Genomic DNA, 21398 nt, shown 5'->3' with positions numbered 1-21398 from the left:
GTTCTGTGTGCTGCAACTCATCAATTCTTGATGTCAGGTTGGTGTGTCTGGGCCTCAAGACAGTGTATAGTCTCATGTCATGATATCAAAACAATAGCGATGTATTACCCTGGTTTACGAGCAGTGTAGCTAAATGGTACTCACCGGATTGAGTTTAATCCCAGCATTCAGGAGGCTTTCAACCACTGTTGGTGGCACCGACAAATTCCCTTTCAGATGAGTGGAGAAAGTTTCATTGTCTCTTAGAATACGCCTTAGTATCACTGGTTGAGCTGAAACATAAAGATGGACAATCACTGCTTTTGCAGATCAGAAAATGATACACAGCAAAAAGGAACACACAATAAATACAGTGTACAGCAGCGTATTGGACATTTACATGTGCATGGCTGACAACACATCAGAGATGGGAAACTGAAAAGGAAAAATATCTTCTTGTTTTTAACCTGAGTCTTATTTCATAGTTTTATCTCTGTTTTAGCCATAAATCCTCCTCACTCGCCATCTGCACTGCAGATATTTTGCAGCCAGCCCTGCAGCCTTTCTGTCTCTGCCTCCTTTCTTTGTCTATCCTCTTGCATTTGATTTCTACTATTCAAAAATGCAGAAGCAGGGGTGAGACGTGTGTCATTTGCCCTGATGGACACCTATGCCAACCATGACGGAGAGCCTACTGTGTAACTAATAGGACAGCAGCCCTTCTACTGCAATGGAAGATGAGTCTAATCAAAGCACTGGATGATTTATTCTGTTGTTGAAAGGAAAGGTTAAAGCTAAAGCACACATCTTTGAAATTACTGCAGTGCAGCTGCTAAGAAATATGATATTATCCTAACTGATAGAAACAATAGCCAACCAAGAAAGCAATAATGAAAAGAAATCCTTCACTTTTCATGTGTGCATGCCCTTGAAAAAAAATGAAATAAAAAATTCCTGATAGCATTTTGATTTGTCTAAAAGTTGCTTTAAGTGGCATGAATTTTAGTTGAAATTATGACTGTTGCAATTAAATCCTTCATTGGTGCAAGTAGGGGTTGAACACTTTAGTTGAACGAGCGTGTGAGAGGAGACAATTTGTTGCTAAACATGTACCAGATTGTTAACCAGCCATTTTCTCCTGATTAGCTGCCCACAGATAGTCGGGATTTAAAAGAGACAGCTTCAGAACCAATCGACTGTTTATTGTTACTCTCTCAAAAGCATAGCACAGATCTCGCTAAAGTATATTCACACCCTGTATCTATTCGACATGTGTTTTCTGCTCTCGGGGACTTCAGCATGTGCTGTTGAGATGATGAAGGGGTTACGTAATTTAATTAGATTAGCCCTTTTGCAAGTGTAATACATGCAAGTCAGTCAATTATCAAGATGAGGCGAGGAAGTGACTTCTTCTGGGTTATTAAAGGTTCAATTAAGATAAATGTTGGGTAAAAATAACAATCATTCAGTATTGTCTGGAATTAATTATGCTATTTTAGGCACTGCTTACATTGCACAACACCTCCTCATTCCTACTAAACACATATTATTATGCCCATAATGACTGGAGCATCTGGCAGGGTGGAAAGGGTTAGATCATGGGGAAGTTGAACATGATCTAGACTCTTCCTGTACACTGTTGTCTTTCTGATTGAAGTGACCACTTGAGTCTTTTAATCAACACTTGGTGAAAACAAAAAAAGAAGGACAACACAATCACCTTTGCCATCCTTGTCTTTTGATAGTTCTCCATTCCCCATTCTTGTTAATGACCTTTTGTGCTCTCGCCTCCGACAGCGAATCCCATTAATTATGCCCAGGCTTAGATCTTTGATGGATTTAATCTTGTATATTACAAGCCAGCGACCCCAAAATGCAAATGGCCCACGAGCCGTTTGTTGAACAGCAGTCCCCCCTCCCTTCCCTCCCTCTTTGTCTCTTTGCAAATTAGGTGCCGTATGAAAATCTGAATATCATCAGGCTAAATGAGCCTAATGCAAAGCAGCAACTTATCAAGACAAACGATCTGTCAGTCTGCACAGCAAATTGCATCATAAATAATCACGCGCCATTGTTTTTGAGGGATAAAGGGGAATAACAAATCCTCCAACTTGTCATCCACGTGAAGGGGATACTTTCCTTGATGGAGAGTACTTAACAAAAGACTTAGCAGAGTGATGTTGCTGAGGTTGAGTATTTTCCATACCTATTACTTTATGAACTGTTACCAAGTGGAAATAAAACTTGTCTATCAACAGAGACCAGTCAGCACTTTAAACCTGTTGCTTTTTACCAATTTCAATAATCATGATGATAATCATGATGATAGCCTTAAAACAAGGTCCTCTTTTGACGAGTGCTACTGTGTTAAAGTCAGTGCATCAACAATTTGGTATTCATATTCTCTTACCATTGCCAGGGTTAGACTGTGAGAGGACTGAATCCCACTGGTTGAGGTCATCGGCCAGCAACTGTGCCTTGCTGAGAATAGATCTGTTCACCAGGAGGGTTTGCAGCTCTATCAACATCCCAGCAATTCTGGTTTAACAGACAGACAAAAACAATCCAAAACTTTCTGAAATCTGAATGTATATTTTCTCAGAATACTAAAAGGGTTCCCTTTTGTGTATTATAAATGCCAGTACGCACATGGAGTTGTTGTAGTTGTTGACTTGGCCTGGTGTCTCCCCCGGCGTTGGATAGTTCAAACAGGGATTGTTGATGTTACACATCATACCTTGAAGCCAGGGCAGCACGCCAGCCGATGGCATGGCTTTATTTGGGTAGTGACCTAAAGGAATAGAGATGAATTCTCACAGTATGCATCTCCCGACTGCACGGCTAACACATTGTTGTTTGAATATATAGCTGCAATGATGTCAAAACAGAGGCTTGTATTTTTTATGACCCTGCTGGATTCCTCAAAATTTTGGTACATGCATTAGCTGTGAGTTCTGAATTACTTTAAAATACACAATATTAACCTGAGGAGTTGTTCTACAGGTTCAGATCCAATACAAGTTTACTTATATAGCACATTTTGGACACAAAGACGATTGAAAGTGCTTTAAATAAGCAAAAGCATATAACTCAAATAAAAAAAAATAAAAAAGAGAACCTTTACAGAACAAGACAAAACAAATATCGACAAACAAGAACAGCAGATTTAAAGGATTTAAGAGGAAACATCTTCAAGTGACCTTGGGGAAAAGCAGTGGCAAACAGAAAAGTTTTAAGCCTCAAATATAAAAAATAAATAAATAAAGGCTTCAGTTAGTGTATTCCAGATCTTTGTTGCATAATAACTGCAATCTGCTTCCTCATGTTTGGGTCTGACCCCGGGTGACGGTGAGCAAGCCCTACGATCTAGATGCCTCGTAACAGTCATGTCGTGACATGTAAAATACAATAAAACATTACAGCTGAGTTTGTACTTACATTGGCCTTTATAAATTGGCTTATTTGTGGAACGCACCCACACCAGTATGAAAAAGAGAAACAGAGGCCATAACACTTCAACAACCAGCCGCACCTGCACAAAGGATAAAAGTTCTTATTTTCATGCAGCGATTTGTTTATGAAATACATCTTTGTAACACATTATGACTCACATCACATGCATCGTTTTCTCATGAGTTTAATATGCGTCACCAGTCATAAAATCAAAGCAACTCTCAAATTAAAAGACAAATAGAAAAGTTGAGTGTCTGCAGCTGAGATGCACTTAATGATTAACTGAAATTACATCATGAGGCTGTGCTTATCCATGTGAGCATTTACAATGTGTCTGCACGTCACAGTCCATATGTTTTGCTTTTCGTCTTCCTTTTACTCTCGGCACTCACTAGATTGAGAGAGAAACCTCTGCCTGTGACTCCCCAAGCCGAAGCTATCACACACTCACTATCATCTCCTCGACACATTTAATCCTCTTCTGGATGAAGAGTACCAACCACTACAACCACTTCAATACCTGCCAGCAGGTAGCGCCCCATTTGACATGCCCGGGCTTTTATTTCAACCTCAGGGAATGAGTGAAGAGAGAAACCGACAAAACACAAATTGATGACCTCAAGGCTTTACTTCTTCACCTGGTTGTTTCTCGTATTTCTTTCCCCTTGGTTGGCTTTGAGGGATATTCTAGAGATAAAGTACTAAGACCTTAGAGTTTCTGAATCACCTTGGGTTATTCCAAGTTTAAGATTCCACATTTACCAAACACACCTACACGCTTGTTTTTACAATTTCTATCACTATGGAAACACAAGTAACGCAGGTTCTTTATACATAAGTCAAGGTAGCGTGCACCTCTGAAAGCTGAGGTCCACATAGCATTTGTGCAACGGTAGATTTCACTTCATAATTCAGCAGGAAGTAATTTCCAGAAGCGGACAACTCCCAATGAGATTTCACAATACTGCAGATCATCCTTCCTTGACTCCTCAACCCCACACCCTCTGCCATCCAGGCTTTTACGCGTCCCTAGACACACAATCGCTCAACAACCCCACTCCTCCGCAGCCCTGCACTCACCCAGCGAGCCCTCTCCGCTAACCCTAGCTGACCTGGTCTGCCTGCACGCTCATCCCTCTCAGCATCTCTGCTGGAGCGACCTGCTCCAGGATATCAGCTAGAAAGCTCCAGTCAGCCGATCCCTTGCTCCTGCTTTGATAACATGTTCGGATGTTAGTGTGTGATGACGCACATTAGCACCAAAAATAAGAGGAAACATCTACACTGAGGTTGCTGTCTTTGTAATTAAACTGGAGGGCAGGCAGAGGTGAGAGAAATGCAATAATACATATTGCTTGTAATGCCACAGCACTATGAAAACCTTATAAATTAAAGTAAGATTTCTGCAGCAGCACAGAGATGAGGGGTGGGGGTGGAACACATTTTTATTTAGTTCAGTTTGGTATATAGGCATATAGTAAATCAGTTTTTATAATGTTGTCAATGAATTACAGATGAGAAAACTGCAGAAAATCACATTGCATATATTTCAAAGAAACTAGATAGAATTTCAAATTTGGTCCCTTTAATTCCCTGCAGTCTGTGTGTCAGAGAGGATGTAGTTCTGCTGAGAGGGTGAATTATCATAATGTATTCCAAAGAAAATGCATGGAGAGGGAACACAGAGATCATGGGGACTTTCTCAATGTCTGGCTCCCTAGGCATTTGCCATTGGACACCAGCGTCTTTGTGAATAGATAATCTCCTCCTATGAAATTATGTGAAATACTGGACCATAAAATCAGTTTCATGCCTGTTATAAAATCTTAAAATGCTTGGTGAGGCATTCATATAATTGGTCATTAACCTCCACAAGCCCTCCAGAAACACCATTGTCCTTGCTAACTCCCACTGGTTTTGTCTAATACCAATATTTCATGTTGACATTGGCCAAATATCCTACATTCCTCGCACAAAACCACCACTGTCCTCGCACACATTCTAGAGGAAGAAAAAGTGCATATTTCTCCCTGATACAAAAGAATACCACCCTGTTCTTTCTGCAGGTTGATAAAATTAACAAGGGGAATGTTTCCCAGATACAAAGTTGTAAAATTGCAAATGACTTTGCCTTGAGTTATTCCAAGAAAGTATGAACTTTGATGAAAGCAGATTTTTTTGTGAAGATGTCTTTTGTTCTACTTTGGCAACAGGCACACTGCTGCGTTCGAACCCCTAACAAAACAAGTGGGTGGATGTGACTCCTGTCATCACCGCCAGGATATAAATCAAAGAACACACTGCAGCTCTTTGCTATCTACAGCTATATCTGCCCCAAAAATAACTCATAAGGCTAACCAGATAACTGTTTCTGACCCTTGAAATGCAGCCGTGATGCGTGGTGTAACTGTTATCTTCCCACAGCATGTGATCTCTTGGCCAGTGTGGGGGACATCAGAGCCAATAAAGTCTGCCATGTATCATTGACTGATCATGTGAAGGCTTCTGTCTGTTATGAGAATGAAGAAGTAATGACAGTTAAGGGAGCTGCCCAGGGTAAAGGGACAATGCCTAAGAGACTTCAGCAGGGGTAAAATACTATCTGAAAGGTTCTTAATCAATGAGGCTTGCACTGGCTTGAATTGCTACAAAAGCGATACCAATATTAATGATTAAAAATCTAGATTTAAATCAGGGTTCCTACAACTTTAAGAAAGTGGAATTTCACACTTTTTAAGACATTTATTTTAAAGCCATTCAGAATTGAATTTAAGAACAATTTTACAGTAGCCAAAACTGTAGGAAATAAACATAAATCAGCTTCATTTACTTAAAGATAAGGGAGATTGTTGCCCAAATATTATTGCTACAAAAAACATGACTTTTTGGCGACATCAATGCATCAATTTCTTTATTATTTTGAGATTTTACAGTGCAACAGACACAAAATTCAAAAAACCTCACTTTCCACCTCTTATCATTTTTAAGACTTAAGATTTTTTAAAGACATTTTAACAACAATTCAGGCCCTACTTTAGATTAATGGATTCATTTCATTTTACGACTTTAAGGATCCACGGGAACCCCGTATATTAACATAGTTTGAGATTTATATATAAATCATTAAATTTCAACAAGTACTTGTATTTAAGCTAGACCAAAGGATTCTTGTCTCTGTTCTTGTTTGGCGTATACAAATAAGAAAGACAATTATAAAATAGAAAATGCTATGTGTGTAAAATGTTATGTATTTGCTTACGCTGATTATCAAAAGTCAAATAGGTTAAAATGTACACAAATATCAATTGTTTGAATCAGCAGTGTTGCACAGGAGTTTCCTTGTTATTTTTGGCACTTACAGCATTTGAAGCATAAGCTGAGGCTGAGTCACTGAAGGGGTTTGAAGGATGTTTTGAAGTGTAATTTTATTTTAAATTAATTAGCATTTTAATTTTTGTTTCAAATTGAATCCCTGTGGACAGCTGGATTGACAGTACAATATTTTCAGCACTACCAGTGGAAGCAGTTGAACCGTTAAGTGAACTCTTAGTTAAACTATAAACTATGACAGCGGCTGAACTTTAGGCTTGAACTTTAAGTTGAGTGGCAGAGATAGTTTGAATAAGTATTTTACTGCTGGAAAGATGTTTTTTTCATTAAAAAGACCTTTTGAAATTGTTGCTACATGACCAGAGAAAACAGAGAAAAGGGTTGTGGTATTGTTTGCTCATGGGGTAGAAAACCTACAAAAACCAATGTACTGCACTGCACTGGTCCAATAAACACTGTCATTGTCATTGTCATCATCACGCTTGCTTGGTTGTTTTGACACAGGAAACAATATGATTGCTGGCTGACAACAAACAATATCTAATTACATTTAAACAGGAAGCTAAAGTATGTTTTTGAGAACATTTCAAGCCATTACAGAATCTTGGTTTGTGTTTGATCAGCGCTGCATAGTTGCAACTTTAAATCAAATTTATTTTCGGCTTTGTTTTTACAATACAGGAAACAATTGGGCACCCACTTTAAGTTCACAAATTCTCATATAACAGCCAAACAGTGCACTGAAATATGTTTCTGAGGACATTATAGGTGTGAAATAGGCAATGCAGCAACAAATTCTTGGTTTACAGTTTGATCTCAACTGTGGTTGTAGGCATATGAAAATGCACAATCTATAGTTTGAGCGACAGCCCTAGAGCCAGCAGAATACGTCATTCGGTGGATCTGAGCTAAGAGATGAGCAGGGAAATTTGGGTTTACTAGAGTTTGTTTACACATACTACCCACACTGTTATGATACAAAGCGTGTTGAAAATTGATGAAGTAACCCTTTAGGTGCAAAAGCTAAAGTGTCAGTTGGTATGTAAGAAGTGACAGCAGTTAAAACATCAGTAAGGTTATTTGTAAGTTAAGGAGTATATATTATTAATACTTGACAGTGCAGTATATAAATCTGGAGAAAGACAGTTGATTTACTGGTTGTCAGACACTGATATTTTGGTTTGGTGGTTCTGTCTGACTACCAACACAAAGTCATCAGTATATGACAACCTGAAAATGACACTCAACAATCAACTTTCTTTCTCCAGAACTGCATACTGAACCTTTATGTCTGGCAATATTTTTCTGTAAACTGCAATGACACTTTGCCGAGGACAGGCTGTGACAGTGAGTTTGTAAGAAGAGTCAGAAAGAGTGTTTGCCCTTCAAACAAAGCATTTAGCATTCGTCACTCCCTATCCCATTCTATTAGGCCAAAGACTGGCTTTGTTAGAACTAAAACACAGGCAATGTGACATAACGTGCAGAGATAGATCTCTAAAAATTGAAGGTGACACTTTGAATTGGTCGGCATTAGAGTAAGATTGTTCTTGTTCTCTAGTGGGAGAGTTAAAGGCGGCTTACTTCTATAGGAGACAATTTTCGTAGTAATTCCCTCCTATTACCTTTCCCTCTCATGAATAACTTAGTTGCCCTTGATAACACAACCCTGGGACCATATCCTCACTTTCCCTCCGTTGCTGACAAATTTTAGCAGATATACGTTGATTTGAAAAGGGGGCTGGTGAGCAGAAGAGTACCTTTTGTCTCTTCCGTAGAGTGAAGTTCTTCCACAGGAGCAGAGTGAACTGCGTCAGGAGACCCATTATGGCTTATCCCGGCAATATCCTGCCAAAGCGTCGCTATGGCAACTGGCCCACTTAATAAACCCTGGAGGGAATAAAAGGCAGAGTTTGGTTTTAATACAGAGGAGCAATGCATCTTGGGGGAGTGCCACTAATCATTCACTTCCCCAGGCCTTAGGGCTTATGGTGCAGCACCTGTTCTAAGAATTATTATCACCTACACTCAGCAAATCTCAGGACAGGGCAATGTCTCACATGGAGGCTGTGCAAATTGGATCTAGAGTGTAAAAATTCTTTATTAAAGACTATGTGGTTGTTTTACTTAATGTTCTGCATATAAAACTATTAGGTCAAAACCAAAATCTCTTTTCTTTTCCTCTTAAAGGGGGATGAGGCAATGTAAACTCTGCTCTTTGTCTCATTAACCACCACTGTGCTACAAATGCTCTGCCAATTAACCAGTCTTTTTCAGTGGCCAGAGAAAAATAAAAGACAAAAACTTCACAGGCAAGTGCCTCACTTTTTATGTGGACCAATGATTGCTGTAAAAAATATTTATTGCAGGTTTAACTAGCCACTGAACACTGATTACACAGATAATAAACAAATAGATCTGCCGTGGCGTTTTTACACTGCTACATCAAGTATGACCTTTATTAAAAACTCCACAACTAACAGTCTCTGCGTTGACTACATTTCATTCAGTGGCCTGCCGTGGAGTCTCCCATGAGGTTGTTTTTAAGACAATGGAGAGCTTTACCAGTTTACAGCTGCTATTTAAAGTGTGTTCCAGTAACGTGTTCTCTCAGTAAATCAAAGTTTCAGCCTCAGTTCAAATCATTCATATAGTTTTGTGATGTCTTCTGATTAAAGTCCATGTATGTCACCAGAAGCTCCAAAATCTGTAGGGGGTTGGCGGTTACCCTAACCCTAACCCTAACCCCACTACATATAAGTACTTTTTTTTTTAATCATCAGTTACGGAAAAGCCTTTATTGATAATAATAATAATAACAACACAGTTAGTTGGGGCTAGTCTAACCCATTGCAAAACACTTTTTGACATACACTGAATATATATAAAGGCACTTTTTTTGAAGAAAAGATTTCTCTAAATCCAGCTTCTTAATGTGATTTTTTTTGGGTACTTTTACTCCTCTATAGCGATAAATGAATATCTTTGTGTTGGGACAAAACAAGACAGTTGAGGACTTTATCTCTGTTTTAAGAAACGCTTACATTTTCGCCATCTTCTGACATATTGTAGACCAAACAACTAATTTATTAATCAAGAAAATAAGAGACACATTATTCAACAAGTGAAAAGAATTGTTGGTTGCAGCCCTATCAAGAATTTAAATTTAATATATAGCCCCTATCTGAGGAGATCTGCTGGAGCTCGCGGGTATTCCGGCCAAGATTTCCACTTTCATGCGCTGCTCATTGTACACAGTTTAATGAAAACTTGAGACGGGTCCAGACATCATTTTACTTAGTCTCTATAAACAGATATCGGAACATGAATGCAGGTAAATTATAAAAAGCTGATAAAAAGATGAATTGTCATCAGATTCAAGAAGGTGGATTCCAAGATTGCTTTTTTGGCCAATGTGTTCGCCTCTTTTGCTTTCTACACGGACTCTACATGCAGGCAACCAATGCCTGCTCAAACCTGAGCAGTCAATAGAACTCATACTACTAACAGGAACCAAAACACTTGTGATTCCAAAATCCTGTACCATTGCCTACAGATTCAGGTACATATGCAGATATCTGTATATGGAAATTAAATAATTCCTTGCAATATATAGAAAATATTAAAAATGTATATCCTGCACTAACTTGTAAACAAATCTGGAATTTTGCTATGTAAGTACATAATTAGCTCAAAATATGTGACTGAATGTATGTTCATAACGTTCTGCAGTGAAAGCTAAATTTGAGAACATGTCTTTGAGAACAGGTACAAATGCAAGGATGGCTTTTTAAATGCCCCAGACAATCAAATAATATAATTATTAATTGTTTCCAATATATATCCAATGGCCAAGGTGTGTTACCTAGCTGTGCATAAAAACATGTTACAGAACACTTCAGCTGATGCTCTCTGGAGTCCTTTAAGATTAGAGTACTTGTACAAGGTGGGTCAGGAGGGGATGGGCTTTTTGCCCAAGGGTAGTCCTGACAAATGTGCCACCTTTTAACGCTCCATTTCCTCTTTCTGTCCAGGTTCCATCTTCCCTCTGTGTGTTTACATTATTTACTGCTACTTCATGGATGTTTTATTTACTGTCATGAGAAAGCTGAGGCTCCCTCACTTCCAAATGGCCAAATAAGTGCTCTAATGGGCGCTCAAGGCAATTGAATTATCTATTACAGAATATTTGAGAGACGTAACTGGCTAAGCATAGACTTTTCTAACATTTTTTTATTGGCAATTCCAGTTTGTACTGTTGTATATGCCAACTGTGTTGAATCATGCATTATAATCTGTTAAGCTATCACATTCCATATTTTTGACATTTACCAGAGATTGCTGTAGGTTGCATGCACAATAATAACACTACCACCTACACAGTTGTTTTTCTAGTAGTGTTCTCTTCTCTTCATGCTTTACCTTGAATATCTTTGGAAGGAGATGGTTGTTACAGAATTGTACCAGGGTAAAATGGCCTATACGCATGAACACTCGACTCCATCAAATCCTTGTATAATTGAGTATGTGCTGCATTGGCTTGCACTGCTTTCAAGCCTTGTCTTTTGAAACATGTAATGCGCAAGAGAAGGACAGCTTGGTACCACCTCCACTCTGAAATCACGTCAAGCATGAAGGGTAAACAACATCTCTAAGAATATACTCAACCCATACGTCAAAAATGTGTGTGCGTGAGACGGCCATATCTGAGAAAAGAGATGTGTCTGTAAAAGATGGTGTGTGTGTGTGTGTGTGTGTGTGTGTGTGTGTGTGTGTGTGTGTGTGGGTGTGGGTGATCGTTGTGGAAAAGCCCAGCTCAAGGACTATTTTTCAATTCCACATCTAAAGAACAGATAACAAGTAACAAGAGAGGGTATGATTGTGATTTGCATTGCAGCCGCAGTGTTACAAAACACAATGAACACAGTTCTCCAGAGAACAAAAACCATACACTGTGAAGAGTGTTTTCCAGATCATCATTTTAATCTACGACTAGGAGCACAAAAAAATAATTGAAATAAGTTTGTCTCTCCACTTTCTGGGCTTGTTTTTCAAAAGAGTGTGGCCATCAGGCACTGGCATCACGGTATCATTAGTTCCAAAGAAAGCCCCGCGAAAGGAGCCAGGAAGGCAGACAGGGAGAGAATGTAGTGATATAAAAAAGGAAAGCAAAGTATTGAGATGATATAAGTGCTGATGCATGCCTAGCGTTCGGGGACTTGGGACAGCAAAGTGCATTATTTCAGCTCCTTGGATGATCGAAAGAGTACACAAATATTTGTCATACAGCTTGAGAGCAGAGGACGGCAGAGAATGTCTGCGACATCCGTTACAAGGGGGCCCACTATAGCCCTCTGAAGGGTATAATGGTCCCTGTGCTCCTTCATTCAATCTGTCTTCCTTCTCTTTCTACCTCTATCTCTGTCATAAGCTCCTCTGCAACCTCACTGCTACAGGAAGTCATAATGTACACTGTGTGCGTAGGTTCAAGGAGATACTTGTGTTATTTGTTTTAATTACAGATAATACATCATGACAAACCTCAACACTTTTTCTTTGGATGTTACATTCAGTTTTACATGTGAGCACTTGGTTTTATACTTATTTTTTTCAAACGCTGCCAAGATCATGCTGGTGATTTAACTGACGTACAATTTAATCACCAGCATGACCACTGATCGTGCTGATTTAGTTCTTTGTTCAACAATAATCTGAAGTGACTAAATGTTCTAAAATTAGACAGGAAGGAAGCTATAGTATTCTGAATTACAGAATGATGGTGGACAAAAGATCCTTAAAACTGATATCCATAGTTTCTACAATATTAATCAAGGATTAAAATGGAAATGGCTCAAACAGATGAAAAGCAGCCGCACTATAGCTCACTGTCAGTTCACTTTTAATGTTGAACTCAGTTTGATGGCTGGAGGTGGCAACAGAAGGCATATAAATAAAGTAAAAACAAATGCAAATTTCAAACACTTACAGATATAATAAAAATATCATATTTGATACATCTGAAGACTATATGAAAAATCTATCACTTTTCAAGTTTATGCCTAGTAATAACAAGCAGCAAAGGAGCAACTGAAGGTTGAATATAAGGCGGAAACAAAAAATTCAAACGCTGACCCAGTTTCACGGCTAAATCAATCTTTAATTTACTCCACAATGTATTTATTTTCTTTTCATTCATATGCTTAGTATATTTTTATGTGTTGGGGTGCTTCCATTCAAACACATAGCTTCCATTTGGTGCAATGTGGGAGGATCACAGAAGGCTCGGTATACTCCAGCTACACATTTGTCCAGCTTGTGAAAGGTTATGCGTATTCATAACAAAGTATGTAGAATTTAAAAACTTGGCACTAAAATATCAGGATTTGGACCTGAGTCCATTAACACTACTTAATACACATACATTGCTTTACAACGTGGGCTCCACCCACCCACCTTATACTGTAACCTACAAAAGTGGTGAGCATCTACAGTGTGCATTGGTGTCTTTTGAAATGGCAACACGTCCAATATGCTTTTACAATATTACTGAAGATATCACTAATGATCTAATGACCTGACTAAATTACAAGTCTCTCCAGACCTTAATTATTACAGTGAACTTTTGAATGGGAGAGATTATAATGATTAAAGACTGTGATGATTTATTGAATAATTGAATTATGATTTATTAAATATTCTAAACTGCGCCTTACTTAAGTATTGTTTAAGGCTGGGGGCACAGTAAAACAATTTTAATGCCAAAATGTTTTTTTCGTTCTTTTTTAATTTATTTTACATAAACATGTTTTTTAAAATGCAGATCTGAACCTCATCAGTGTCAACATTAACATATAAACAAATGCTCATTAAAAGCAGTACTAGTGTTATGCACCGTGAAAATAAAAAAAATATTACGCATCTTTTCATTTACTTGCTATAGTGACATAGTCCTATACTGTAATTACTGTTTAATTGTTTAGGCTCAATATATTATGCCATGCTTGAAAGGTCAATGAGACAACATTATGTCGCTGCACACTGATGTGAGACTCCATGACACTAGTTTGTTAGCATGTTTGTTTCAAAAATAACAAATAAATCACTCAGTGAAGGATCTCTATTCATCTGGGGTTGTTTTGAGCATGAGTGAAAAGCAAGCGTGCCGCCTTTCATCAAAAGTCTTTAATTACCTGCTTATTAGATATATCTTTAACACAGACCCTTAAATGAGTAGACTAATTGGGTGGGTTTGTAACAGCTGGTTTATATATCACATGCTTAAAGATTTCTTTTAAGAGCCTTTTAACAAAATTAATTGTTTTTGTCCTTGTGTGTGAGTGAAAGCACATAATAAGTGGCCATGATAAATACGCCACATATTGCAGCACAAACCATCAAACCATAGCTGTGGTAAAATTCAAGTAGTGTAAATAGTGTCTAGAATAAGTACTGACAAAATATAGGCTATTAAGTTAAAAATAAGTGTATCTACTTCTGTCACTAATACAACATTTTTGCATTAAAGACTCATTTTAATCACAGAGACGTCAAGCTGTGATATTGGAGTCTGTCAACATGACATCACTGATATTAAGTCGGTCATTACACATAATTAGTTTTAGAGAAGTAATATCTATAAGCTCTGGTAACTGTGCTTCCTGGGGCAACCTGTCAATCACTTTTAACAGCTAATTACTCATTCATTAGAAACAAATGCAAATGATAAATAAAAAAAATTATAGGATAAACGTTGGCACTTAATGAATCATTAAGACATGTCATTCAAGAAGAAATGATTTTACATATACAGTATACAGTACAAAAGTACACCATATGTGGCTCTAGCTCTTTACTACTCATTTCAGCAGTCTAGGTTCAGTGTAAATCATTAGCATTGGAGTAATGTTGCTCAGCATGGGCTAAAGTTCAACGTTAGTCCCCTTCTGACTCAGCAAACAAGCCATAAGGACATGAGCTTGTTTAAATTCCTGATCTGTAGTCAGCTATGACTCTCACAACTGAAAGCTTAATTTTCTCCTGCTATTGTGGAACACAAAGGTATCCATTGAAATCCTTTATTTCCTTCTCAGCTTCTTTATTTTCATTTTAAAAGCAGCCGGCCTGGAGACCAGTTTATTAAATGCTTTCAAATAAGATAAGCAGTTCTCACGGCACTCTATTTGATCCACTACAGACAAGACAAGCAGAGGAAAACAGAGACAAGTGTACAGACACCCAGGCCTGAGCCCGAGCTAGCCTCGGGAGTGCAGAGCAAGCTCCAATAACAACAACAGCTACAGAAGAGAGGCAGCATCACAGGAAGCTTGGCTACAAAACGTGTCCTGTTGGAGCAAACAAACTGTCAAAAACAACCTACCTCCGAGCTGTTTGGTTTTCACCCATCAGCACATCTTAGGGCCTTAAGATGGATTTGACCAGTTTTAACTGCCGGCCTTTATGAGTCACGCGAAAAGCCACACTTTTACCATCTCCCCCCCCCTTCTCTCTCTACCTCTCCCTCTCACACACACTCCCTGCATACCTCTCATGGCGCTATCCTCTTTTACCTAGAGTCATAAACTATGCAAATGACCTCTGCTGAGCCTGTCGTAGTGACTGTAGCCACGGTAATATCAGAGCCAGGAAGCACACAGGTGGTGTACATTGCACAGCATGTTCCCTTAAGCTTAGCCCTGTAGCAGAACACATATGTCTGCTCCTTGTAGTCTTGTCTGAGTCACCTGATGAGGCGAAGGGGGTGAACAGGAGCTTTGCCCTACATTTGGCTAGCCTTGTTTTTGCATTCACAAGCTGTGTAAGTTTGTCTCGAAGGGTCTCTCGCATTAAACTTTGAAATTTAGTCACCTGTTGAATTAACACAAATTATTCATGAGCTAATTAGACCTAAAACTAATCCTTTTTTTAAATGAGTGAAGTGTCAGTTAAAGAGGTCAGAGACCAGATGGAATCACAGAAAGTGTATTTAGTCACTGTGACACAGGGCTGAGCTGAAAATGTTGATGATGTTGATGATCAACTGAATGTGTCACATGGGGGGGGGGGCAGCTAAGTGCAACTGTAGGGTTTTATAGCAACTATATAATTTGGTAACAAGGGGGCTAAGAGTTTATTATGCTAGGTGATAAAGAATAATACCAAAGCTGCACAGGGAGGACATAATTATGTAGATGAGATGAGTGTTTAGACTGGGAATAAACAGGGAAGCCTCACACTAGATGATATGTCTGTGTTCATTCGAGTGTAAATCTTAATGTCACTGAAAAACTTTGGAATCAGCTGTTCCTAACACATTTGGTACCATGGGTAAGATACTCCTCACACCCCCCTAATTATTATTTATTATCAATATTAATATTAATGATAATTTAAAAGTCATAGCTAACAAACCTTAATGAATGACAAACAATTCTTCCTCTTCGTTTTTTAGGCCGAGGATCCCTTAGCTCAAATGACTCAATGACTTATACTGAATAGTTTGGGGTTTTTTTTTTACTTTTAAAAAATAATAAATTCACAGAGTATTCTTTGGGTCTTCTCTCATGTGTGCTTGCCTATATCTGCTAAGTCAGCATCAGTTGTAGCATGGCTAAGTGCATTAGCCTCTGCATTTATTTTTGGTCTCAGGAGTGGATGTATGTCAGAGTCTCTTACTCGAAAAAGTTACAAAATGACAATCCAAGATGGACAAATCAAATCAGCAATCTTGTGACTCACAAGAATGTCTGCATACTTTGAATAATATTACAGCTAATTGGCCAATATTATTCAATAGCATGTAAATGTTAACCAACCAGTTCACCTTGCAGTTATGGATCAGTGCTAAAAAGTAAATGTGTTCTGCAATCAAAATGTTATCTCAAATGAATAAGCCAATTTATCTTTGTCAACAATGTGCTGGTTTCATAACAGAGTTCTATTCAAGAAGATATGCAACTAGATACATTTTGAAATACCAATTTAAGTTCTGACAATTTTGAAATACTGAATGAGATTCACTAACACCAGCCAGATCTTAAAATGAAAGTGAAATGTTCTAATAAAGACCCCAAAAAGCATGTGCATTTCTGTGGTCAAACTCTCGCCATGCTCTGACGAACTTCCAGAGAAAACTTTTCTGTCCCTCACAATCACTGAAGGGTTACTGTGACTTATTCACAAGGTGTCGGTCCATACTCTCAATTAGTTACACACACGCACACTCATGGAACCCAGGTGAAACCTCAACTGCCCAAAAGTAATTGCTTCGACTAATGAAGTGCTGCCGCTCGAAGGTGCCAGCGCAGTGGAGTACACCTGCTGTTCCCAGGTCAGTAAACCCTGTATTAGTCTGGCCATACTAATGAAAAACAAGGTGGGCATTTGAAACAGCGCTGCCTTGTAATTTGTTTCTTGCATACTTTAAGGGACGAATGATAATGGGAACACAACCTGAACCTGGCAAGAGGAAATGAGCAAAGAGCCACAAACTAAGAAGCTGTAAAGAAAAGTAGCTATGAACATTCAGAATGGCAAATTCTTAGATCTATAGTTTCCGTCTGACTAGCTCAACATTAGCACATTATCTGTGGTGAGCGATTTCTTATTCTAAAGGAAGAAGCAGATAGACACTTGATATTTTACAGCCTGCACACATGAAACAAGATCAAGAGTTCCTGCAGACTATATGCATGGTAAAATCAGCAGGGGCATTGAATCCAACTCTCTATCCATTTAAAAAAGTGAGATTAGTACAATAAAGCAGGGAGAAAAGTAGTCTCAAACCAGCTTATTCTACTTTATACTATACTTTCTTTAATCACACAGCTACAAGCCACCCACTGGTGCTCCAACTTTAACACCCTCATCACCATCTCACCATTTAAATCATTACAGAGCACTAATGTTTGCTGTGCTCTACAGTGAGTAGAAATATTCCTTACCACACAGGCTAGCGGAAAGGAGTAACAAGCTTCTTTGCAATCCTTGCTGATTTTATTGCCTGCTCAGGGGATCTCAAGTTCACAGACTGACTTATTTATGTGCATCAAAGTTCAAGCTGGCACTATTACTTGGTTAGACCCCCGAGTGTTTGCATTTCAATCAATTTCAAAAAACAAAATAAGGAAAAATGATCACACATGAATAACCAAGCAAGGATAGTCAATATCTTGCTGCTTACTGTGAGCAAACCATATCAAACACCACTGACTCTGCTAGATAGCTTGCTGGTTTCCTTCTGCCCTCACTTTCTACAATTTCTGTCTTCCTGTTGATGAGGTAAGGGGTAAACACACAGGTGCTTGTTAACTATCTTCATCCGGACAGGCCGGACAACTGATGGACACTGGGCAGGGATAAACATTCAGCAGCCCTATAGTGCCACAGCTGGCATGTTGGCTTTCGATTCTGTGTTATGTCTTCCTCGGAGCAGGTGGAGAGTTGTCCTGGGGAACAGAAAACCAGAAAAGTTGAGGAAAACAAATAACAGCCTTCCTCGACAGATGCTGTTGCCTCCTTCTGACTGCCGGCCATGGGTACAATTGTGTTTGTTTTGACTTCAGCCAGCGCAGCCCACACAGACTGTGCAGAGGCAGAGGACTTGTTCTTTTTTTCTTTTTTTTTTTTTTTTTTACTTATGTTGTCTATTTTGACATTACCAGTGCATGGTGTGCAGTGAGAGCATGGTGTTAGAAAAACAACACCTTGAAATTTGGACTCACAAGGCTATTAGCTTCAAGCAGAAGAACTGTTCCATTACTTCTAAGCCAACTCTATAAGATTCAAAAGTTACATTTGGTCAGTTTCTTTTTGATATGAGATTAGCAAAAATAAAAAGGACTTGTGACCACCTGAGAAAGCTTTCATGCCCCAGGAGTACTGCATCCAGCTACACCGAACAAAAATATGCACTGACGTCACTTCTCTGCAGCCCAAATCACCACAACAGGTAGCCGCCATGAAAAGATAGAGCTGCTATAACGAGAAGGAAACAAAAAAAAACCTTGGAATAGGCCATTTAATTTGAAAATAATCTGCATGACATATCCAATGGTCAGTGATCTGTGGAAGTTAATATCTAAAGAAAGAATTAGTGTTGTTCTGTTCAATCCCCGCTGCCTTATTTGACAAGTGATTTCAGATTTGCTGTGGTAACGTTACTGTAAAAAAGTTGCATTCCAAAAGTCAGCAAAGAGCCTTACAATTTCCCTCTGTGGTGACAAATCCCAAATGCTTCCACACATTGCGTCTCAGACAGCTCTGTGTCAAGATTATCCATTCATCACGGCTCGCTGGTTTACTTCATTTTGCATCAACTTTGAGAACAGCAATGGCCTAGTTTACTGAGGGTGGCAGGGCATGCAGTAGATCAGAGTAACAGTGCATTTTACGAATGCTCCCCAATGGGATATTTGCAAGAGTTGTTGCACTTATACACTACAATAGGCCATTGAATTTTGAGCATAGAAGTTACTGTGAGATGCTAAAAAGCTAGTAAGTGGACCTGTGAGTGATGATTATACTGTTAAACAACTGTGAATTTGGAACATGAACAGATGATTTCAGACTGAAAATGTAACTGTTTCCGACATTTAAATGGCAGTCAAAATTTTCAGTAAAAACTGACAAAAAGTGTCAACATGTCACATAGGGAAGGACTCATATCAAAGCAGGGTTTGTCGGTCCGATCAAAGTCACAAGAACTTAAAACTATACTCCAGTAGCGTGCGTAGGTTGTAAAAGGTTGACGTTAACGTTATACTGCCTTTATGAGCCTGGTACGAACATGCATTTTAGGTGGTTTGACCACAAGTGGAAAGTGCTAAATACAAGTCTAAACAACTACCAGGACGCATTGTGTCCCGGTCTCTCAAACCACTTGCAGAGTTGGTCTTGAACCAATTTGATCACACATATTTTGCAGTTGAAACGCTTATGAGTCCTGATGTCTTCCTGACAAGGACTATCTCATAAATACAGGATGTGGTGTTCTTTGTTTGTTTGTTTTTTTGGTGACAACGAGCCAACATTCTATAATTCTCCCATTGGCTCACATGAAACGTTGCCCTATTGAAGGAGATGTGATGATTGTGCTGACTCTCCAGTTGTACTGAGCGTGATGAGCGACCATGCTAGCAAGAGTGTTGATGTTATAACTGTATGCTGGGCCCTTTGACCTTAGAGCGTTACTGACAAAGGCAGTAATGAAATCTGAACACAAGGCGTCAGCTGGAGACATATGATAGACACAGGTGTGAGCAGCAATGTGTCTTGGCCATCCACTTGCATTCAGATCATCGAAACACATATTTTCCAGGTTTGTCAAGACCTTGGTAACCCTGTAGAGTATGACAGTAGATTCTCACTGTTGTGTGCCTAGAATTTAAAGGGGAATGACCACTGCAACTTCCTTGTACAGTAGCATCAATTGCATACCGTCAATTTCTAATGTCTTTGCTGGGAAGCCAGTGAGGGATCATGTCCTTGACACTGCAGTTTCTCCTGTCACTTCATTTGGCCATCTAAACAAATGGGAACAGGATCTGTGTGGCTATGGTTAAAATATTTAGCTGTTCAGCTACAGCTACCTGCTGACAACTGAAAATAATCAGCCATGACTGCACGTGTATAGGAGGTAGCACACAGTTGCCAACAACCTCCCTGGGCCAACAGTGGGTGTTCTCAGCAACACATAATGCAGAGTTTGGGAAACTGGCCCTTACCAAATTGGAGAGGTAAAAAATATGATTTTTCTCCTTTGTGCATGTGGACAGCCCATGAAAAATGGGCTAATAGTCAGCCAGACCACAGCCAGGTGCGACACCTGCTGCCACACTGGCATACAGAACCCACAGAAGCAACTGTGCCAACCCAGCTATTTGCCAGCATATTGATGGGGCCAAAGTCAGCAATGGTACTAGCTGCAGTGGTTGGTGCTGCTCCATCAGCCTCGCTAGCTGGGGCACTCACTTGTATTGGTGAAGATTTTCATCCGACTGAAAGGTTGTTAACAAGTCTTTTGGGATATCCTGGATGCAATTCTGACTAAATTTGAGCGTGTTATCAGTAGCTGGGTTGGATGATATTGACATTTGTTACACAGATGGCCTTGATGCCTTGGCATTGGCAAGAAGCAGTGCTGTATGATTGAGCATACATTTCACATTGATTAGTGCAGTTACAGTTTCTTTTCATTGCCCTGAGTTACATAAAATGCTCAGTAACTTGCCTTTGGTTAAATATTAATGTGTTGTATGTTTTTCAAGGATAACGGATTTACAAATTATCCATACTGGATAATTTGTAAATCAGTTATCCTTGAAAAACATATAACGCATTATCCAGTATGGACTTGTAATTATATGGGAGCTCACTTTGACCTGTTTGATGAAGAACACTTTTAGAAAGGGGTACTGGTGCCATAATCTCCGATACTGTTCCAAACTTTAACTCAAAAAAATATATAACCAAAATGTATCACATCATGCTTTTTACAGTCTTATTTTCAAAACAGAGAAAAGACAGTCCAACATTTGCAACAAAGATAAAAGCAGCACTAATGAGAATTTCAGCTTTTTTATCTGTATCCCCTCATGGAAAGATGAACTATGCTTCACTGTGGCACTGCATGTCTGTTA

At 39.0% G+C, this 21398-nt stretch overlaps 1 protein-coding gene across 2 annotated transcripts in view; it reads right to left on the bottom strand.

Annotated features, from left to right (window-relative positions):
• Window positions 1–21398, bottom strand: part of LOC121961901 (phospholipid-transporting ATPase ABCA1) — a 222396-nt gene that overhangs the window by 168503 nt on the left and 32495 nt on the right. Inside the window, exons 1-6 of one of the 2 annotated variants that reach the window (XM_088073212.1) lie at window positions 15140–15760; window positions 8523–8652; window positions 3418–3511; window positions 2629–2770; window positions 2390–2517; window positions 145–272 (exon numbers count right to left, since the gene is read on the bottom strand). In XM_088073212.1, coding sequence (XP_087929338.1) covers window positions 145–272; window positions 2390–2517; window positions 2629–2770; window positions 3418–3511; window positions 8523–8588 — 558 coding nt within the window. In that variant the 5' untranslated portion in view covers window positions 8589–8652; window positions 15140–15760. Of the gene's footprint in view, window positions 1–144; window positions 273–2389; window positions 2518–2628; window positions 2771–3417; window positions 3512–8522; window positions 8653–15139; window positions 15761–21398 lie in introns of those variants that run through there. The other variant, XM_088073211.1, reaches the window with a different exon arrangement.

Source organism: Plectropomus leopardus, chromosome 23, assembly GCF_026936395.1.
Source record: "Plectropomus leopardus strain MGB_pleo_1.0 chromosome 23, ASM2693639v1, whole genome shotgun sequence".
NCBI classification, from domain to species: Eukaryota; Metazoa; Chordata; class Actinopteri; order Perciformes; family Serranidae; genus Plectropomus; species Plectropomus leopardus.
Note: the sequence above shows the minus strand (reverse complement) of the source record. Positions and strands in the feature narration are given on the sequence as shown.